Source organism: Triticum aestivum, chromosome 1B, assembly GCF_018294505.1.
Source record: "Triticum aestivum cultivar Chinese Spring chromosome 1B, IWGSC CS RefSeq v2.1, whole genome shotgun sequence".
NCBI classification, from domain to species: domain Eukaryota; kingdom Viridiplantae; phylum Streptophyta; class Magnoliopsida; order Poales; family Poaceae; genus Triticum; species Triticum aestivum.
Genome location: NC_057795.1, coordinates 329,004,215 through 329,011,007, shown reverse-complemented (window position 1 = coordinate 329,011,007; position 6,793 = coordinate 329,004,215). Strand labels below are relative to the sequence as shown.

Sequence of the window (6,793 nt, the reverse complement as noted above, 5' to 3'; positions counted from 1 at the left end):
AAACACGCCAAGCTGCGGTGATCCGTGCGGATGACGGAGGAGGAAGTGAGGAGGTACGGGCGCCAACGATCCACGGCCATGAGGATGGCGAGGCACTCCTTTTCATATGTATAAAGTGCCTGGAGCTTGGGTCCCAAGGATTTGCTCATGAAGGCAAAGGGGTGGTGGCCTTGCATGAGTACTATGCCAACTCCACGCTCTGAGGCATCCGTCTCCAAGACAAATGGCTTGGCGAAGTCTGGCAAGGCAAGCACTGGAGCTGAGATCAGGGCTTTCTTGAGCTCCTGGAAAGCTTCCTCGTGTAACGGTGTCCAAGCATAAACCACACCTTTCTTTAGCAGATCAGTCAGGGGACGGCTGATCACACCGTAATGGTGCACGAATTTACGGTAGTAGCCGGCGAGACCCAAGAACTGCCGTAGTTCCTTGACTGAGAGAGGTTGTGGCCAATCCTTCACTCTGTCCACAGTAGAAGGATCTGTGCTGACACCTTCAGAACTAATGACATGACCCAGGTACTTGAGCTGCGGCTGCGTGAAAACACACTTGTTGAGCTTGACTTTCAGCGAGTACTCATTCAGACGCTGAAACACGGACCAAAGCAACACCAGATGATCGGGAAGGGTACGGCTGTGAACTAAGATGTCATCTATGAAAACCAGCACACCCTTTCGAAGCAATGGCCCCAGTACCACGCACATCCCTGACTGAAAGGTGGGAGGCCCCCCGGTGACCCCATACAGCATTACCTTGAACTCAAAATGACCGTGGTGTGTCCGGAATGAAGTCTTGGCTTCATCTTCAGGACGCATACGGATCTGATGGAAACCAGTGCGCAGATCCAAAGTGGTAAACCAAGCTGAACCGGCCAGTTCATCGAGCAGTTCATCGATAACGGGCAGTGGGTAACGATTTTTGATGGTGATGGCATTCAAATGGCGATAGTCAACACAGAAACACCATTCACCATTTTTCTTGAGCACTAGCAAAACTGGAGATGCGAATGGGCTGCGGCTTGGTTGGATGATCCCTTGTTTCAGCATATCAGCCACTAAAGCCTCGATCTCATCCTTCTGTGCTGGGTTGTAGCGGTAGGGTCAAATGATTACTGGCTTCACACCTGGCAACAGTTCAATCGAGTGATCGAAGCTACGCTCTGGTGGAAGCCCTCGGGGCTCCTCAAACAATTGCTCGAACTCAGAAATGAGATTCTAAACTTCTGGGGGAACCTCAATCCCGTCCGGTGTTATCTTAGCAGAGCAGAGTTGGAGCACGTGTGTCACTTCGTCTCTCGCTTGCATCAGATGCAGCTCGTCCAGCGAAAGGATCTTGCAGGAAGTGGTATTGGCAGAAATTCCAGACAGGTGGCAAGGTGCCCCCGAGTGATGGAATTGCATGTGCTTTTGGCCCCAATCTACTGTCATGACTCCACGGGATTCGAGCCAATCCATTCCGAGGATGACATCATACGCACCCAGAGGAAAAAGCTTCAGCGGGGACTGAAAGTTGTGCCCCTGCACTTGATATTCGACTGCCGGAATCTCTTTAGTGCAAGATACGATAGCACCATCAGCAACTTTGACTCTCAGAGGGGTTGGTATTGCTTGAATCCCAGGCCAATCGCCGGCAATGTCGGAGTTGATGAAGCTATGTGAACTCCCCGAATCCACCAACATCAAGAGGGATCGTTGCTTGAGTTGGCCTAGCAGACGGAAGGCTCGCGGGGATTCAGTTCCAGTTGCCGCTGCCGCTGAGAGCAAACAAAGATCTTCCTCCGAGGTATCTGCTGAGAGGTGAGCGGACTCGGGCGAAGGAGGATTGTTGAGCATACCCACCAATTCTTCGACCACATGCAGCTAGACCGTGGCTGCGCATGTGTGCCCTGGCCCCCATCGTTCGCCGCAGGTAAAACAGAGGCCTCGTGCACGGCGATAGGCACGCAGTGTCTTGAGCTTGTCGTCAACGGACGCAGTAGTGGAAGCAGGCTTGGAGCTGTCTGGACTGCGACGATCATCCCCACCAGCGATCGGTGTCGACAGCGTTTTGCCTGAGGACACGGCTACTGGAATGGATAGCGGGGTGGGAGGACGAGGCGAAGCACGATAAGCACGGCCGCCCCCCTATTGCTGGTTGGTTACAGTCATCTCCGCGCGGTCTTGCTGAATGAGCTCCAAGGCCTCCTCCTATAATGCAGCCAAAGAAACAGTAGTTTCCAGGTCGACCGGACGATGCAGAATAACAGCAGCTTTAATATCACTATCAGACCATCCAAGAATTGCGTGGTGAAAAATAAAGGATCCCATGATTTGTGATGCGCCAACAGACTATGCATAGCTATGTTAAATTGTTCGGCATATTCCAAAACCGAACCTGTTTGTTTTAATCTAGAGAACTTGCGAACTAGGTGTTGGAATTCAAAACGGCCAAATTTCTCTAGAACAGCAGCAACAAAATACTCCCACTGCGGAAACTTAACGTGGGTTTGAGACCACTCTAACCACAGGGCTGCGGCGCCGGTGAAATAGACCACAGCGGTATCCACCCAGGTACTGGGATCAATAGCACAGACACGAAAGTAAGCTTCACAACGGATGCGCCAACCCATAGGATTGTCCCCGTCAAATTCAGGACAGACTAGGTGGGAAGAAGAATTGCGGGGTGCAGACACGGGGCCGCTATTTTCACCGGGACCAGGCAAGGGAGCAAGGGGAAATGGAGTACTGAACGTACCATTGGCCGGGGTCGGTGCGGGGAGCAAGGGGTTCCCCCCCACCGAAACCCATACTGGCGGAGTCCTGCCGTGGCCATCGGGCCCGTGGCCGTCGCCACTGGTGTTGTTGGTGACGAAGGGCGCGTCCGCCGCGGGCTGAATCCCGCTAGTACCAGCCTTGCCCGCCTCGGGGAAGAAGGGCCTCGCGGAGATCTTAGCGAGTTCAGCACGAATCTCACCCAGATCGGTTTGGAGCTGCCCGACCGCGTGGTCCACGCCGGGGCGCCACGCTGCGAGATCGGCGACCTTGGGCTCGAGCGACGCGAGCACGGGCTCGATGCGGGTCACTGTAGGCTCCATCTTGTCCAGCGACTTCTGGATCGCCAGCAACGCTGCAGCGATGCCGCCGCGCTCGACCGCCGCATCCGCCATCTGCTTCTGCAGATCGAGATCCGTCATGACCGCCTTGAGGCTCTTCGTGCGCGTCGGGGCCAGGATGAGGAAGCGGGGACCGGCAATCTGATACCAAATGACACGGATCTTGCTTCTCGAACTAGCTAGGCGGTGGATTAATCCCTTCAAATTCAAGATACAGCCCTTTGGGTAGCAGCAAGAAGGGGGATCTAGAGAAGAAGAGCCGGAGGTGGGAGGAGATACACGCCACAGGCGGCCGGGTCGGGGTTCACTTCTTTCGTGCCCCTCACACACACACACCAACCACGCGCTAAGTAGGGCAACACACACGCTGCCTCACTGGCTCCAGTTTGGCCCGGTGTAGCGCTGGTTGGGCTGCTTGCTGCGCTGCGGCCTGGTGGGCTTCACTTGGGCTGGCTCGCTTGGGTTGCCGGTTGTAGTTCTCGTGACAGCGGTCAACAATTCAAAGAATATGCCACATCAGCAGAATACAATACAGATGTATCAGTGACCGTCACTATATAAACTGAGGTGAGTTTAGTGACCGTAAGTCGGGTGCCCGCGAAAAAAAAGACCATAAATCGTGTATTCTTGAATATATTGACCAGAGTGACCGTCACTGAATTTACTCGTGATCTGAGTGCTGTACCTCATCTTTTAGATCTTTTGGGGAGCTTGTAATTAAGGCCAGGTGAACCAACCAACCCACGATGATCCCCTTTCGTTGTCTCCATCAATTTTTCAATCCATTCGCTCCCACTCAACCATATTCATTCGGACTGACCTTCCCATCACTGCTAGCTCCACTTCCACTTTGAGTCGCCGATATAGTTAGTTCCTCCATTGCCGATCGATCAGGCCATCAAGGAGGAAGACGAAGGGGGGCCGTCGACGTCGCTGCATCACGTCGGGTTCACGGCGACCAAGAAGACTGCATGGACATCCGGATGAACGCTACCCAGCGCAGCAGGCTTCAGACCAAAGCTCCTACGGTGAGTAGCAGTGTCAAATCATAATCCCTTTCTTCTTTCAAACTCTCCTCCTCACTGCTCCACGTCCTTTTTGAGTTCCTGAACTGAAATGCTTTGTTTCCTGCAATGCCGATCCGTCAGGTCGTCAAAGCACACACTGTCGATGTTGCTCACAGCGACCAAGAAGAAGACTACACGGCCGCGGACATCACCCTGGAGAACGCTATCGAGCGCCAAAAGCTTCGGATCAGGGCTCGCCGCGCTTCCTGCGCCGCAGATCACCAGGCTCCTCTACCGGTGAGTCGCAAATCGTCGTCACTTTCTCTTCTGCTTTATCATTTTTTTTTTGTTTCAGAGGTGCTTTAGCATGTTTTGAAACTGGCACATTGTATCAAGCTACACATGACAATTTTAGCTTGTATCGTTGTGTTCTCTGCACAGTATGGAAGGCCAGCTTGGTGATTGTTCAGAAGTTCTTTTTTGCTTACTTGTTTCTCTGCTGCACATAGAAATAGTTTGTTGCTTTGTCAAATAGAAAGATGACTCTGGTTCTAGGATGGTACAGTACTTGTCAGGAAAATGCATTTGTTGAGCTCCGGAAGTACACAATTTTGGGCTAGTCTTTTCACCCCCAAAATAAACAATTGATATGGATGGCTTTTTTGCGAGATAATTGATATGGATGTTAGCCCAGTTTTTGCATGATGTTTTCGTCCCAATTAAGTGTTCACAAACAGTATGAAGAAAAAAAGTTTTCCCAACAATGCTATACTTGTTCCTTGAAATAGTGGAACAGAAGTTTCTGAATAATGCAAACTTCTGCACATTTCGGAGACATAGTTCAGAGGAAATGATAGAACTACCTCTAGGCATCGGTGCTTAATTTCTGATTGAAACAGCAACTGTATGAAAGATAGTTCTGTCATTTATTTCAAAGAAAGCATCAGTTCGTAATTCTACTGCATCTATTCCATTGATGGCTTTAGTTGAGATCCTGTTAATTTCCTCTTTAATCTAGTGATGTTTAATGATAAGTTCGTCATTAAAACACAAGGTAGGTGGAAAATTTGTGGTTAGAAAACTACTACACTTGACATGTATAAACTCCTGTTTGTATACATCACATTTCTTGCTACGTAAATTTTTTAAAAAAAGAAAGAAACTCATGGGCACTAGCACCCATGGTTTATTGATATAGGAGAAGCATTCCTTGCGAGAAACCAGAAATTCATCCCCAACGTGGCTCGAACCCTGGTTGCTGGAGAAGCCACTGGGCTCCCTTGCCACTAGGCTACAGCCTAGTTCTCTGGTACACTTGGTCTGTGCTACGTAAATTTAGTTTCAGAAGAAGAATTACTCCAGTAAATTTCCTGCTACACTTGGTCTGTGCTCTCAAGATTCCTATGAATGGTCTCGTTATTTACCTGCATCGGTTGTACAGTTGCATGCCAGTGATCATGTTTTCTTTTCCCTCTTCAGGTACAGAATCCAGCATCACTTCCTCCAGCTGCGCCTGCGCATCGCGCAGGGACAAAGAGGCAAGCAACCTGGCCGCCTCCTGCTGTCTCCGGCGTTCGACAGCCGCCGCTGGCACCGCCGAGGCAGCAATACCAGGAGCAGCAACCGCAGATGCAGTACGTGGCAGCGCCGGCGCAGGCACAGCAACCGCGGGCGCCGCCAGCGCAGGTGCCCCCACTCCAGAAGCAGAGGCCACAGCCGCACGCTACGCCAGCGGCCGCCAGAACGCCGCCTCCGCAGGTGACTACCAGCTCCAAGCCGCCACTTCACCCAAGGTCCCCAGCCAACCCGGCGGCAGGCAACACGCCCTCCATCGTTTGCCGCGTCTGCGGCGTGCCGTGCATGACGGCGTTCAACCTCAGGCAGCACGAGGACGGGAGGAAGCACCGGAACAATGTGGCCAACGCCGCCGGTGAGGTAAACGTGCGGTGCGAGATGTGCGACGTGGTCCTCTCAGGCAAGCTCAACGTCCAGGAGCACTACGCCGGCAAGCACCACCTCCATCGGGTCTTCGCCTCCGGTGCCAGTGGCACCGCCGGTGAGATAATCGTGCGGTGCGAGATGTGCGACGTGCTCATCTCAGGTGAGCTCAACGTCCAGGAGCACTACGCCGGCAAGAACCATCTCCGTCGGGTCTTCCTCTCCGGTGCCAGTGGCACCTCCGGCAACCCAGCAACCTGACATGGCCATTCTGTTACCCAGTCGTTTTTTAACATTAAACTGTTCTGTTCGAGCACCAGCTCCAGTAAGTGGGCATATATTACTGCATCCACAGTGTCAGTCTGACTGCTAAATTCATCATTTGGATACTGTAACGGATTATATTTGTACCCTTTTATTGTGTGCGACTATGTTTTATTTGGATTTGCCTTGTTGATTTTCCTTAGATGTTTATTCATTTATTTTTTGAAAAGGGAAGTACCCGCCCTCTGCATGATACTATGCTTGTTCTTGTGCAATTCATTTTGTGGACGATGATAACATCACTTGAACTAGACCCCCACTTCAGCATATAAAGCTCAATTCCTCGGCACTCCAGAACTACACGGTTTGAAAGGTTTGGACGCCTCCTAAAGTTTTTTTTTTACTTGGCTTGCAATTAAAAACCAGATTTGAACTGCAGACAAATTTCAAAGGCGTGGATGGCCAAATTGCAGGCTATGTCCTCTATTTAAGCAAG

General features: G+C 51.4%; 1 protein-coding gene across 1 annotated transcript; it reads left to right on the top strand.

Annotated features, from left to right (window-relative positions):
- Positions 1-3,823: 3,823 nt before the first annotated feature.
- On the top strand, positions 3,824-6,475 carry LOC123090980 (transcriptional activator ptaB). Its single transcript, XM_044512366.1, has 3 exons — positions 3,824-4,116; positions 4,237-4,392; positions 5,575-6,475. Exons 1-3 carry the CDS (start codon positions 4,060-4,062, stop codon positions 6,292-6,294), a joined length of 933 nt encoding a protein of 310 aa, XP_044368301.1. The 5' UTR covers positions 3,824-4,059; the 3' UTR covers positions 6,295-6,475.
- The last annotated feature ends 318 nt before the right edge of the window (positions 6,476-6,793 follow it).

Coding starts and splice junctions, on each gene's coding strand:
- LOC123090980 (XM_044512366.1), top strand. CDS start 4,060: ATGGACATCCGGATGAACGCTACCCAGCGCAGCAGGCTTCAGACCAAA. Junction 4,117..4,236: donor TTCAGACCAAAGCTCCTACG/GTGAGTAGCAGT, acceptor CCGATCCGTCAG/GTCGTCAAAGCACACACTGT. Junction 4,393..5,574: donor ATCACCAGGCTCCTCTACCG/GTGAGTCGCAAA, acceptor TTCCCTCTTCAG/GTACAGAATCCAGCATCACT.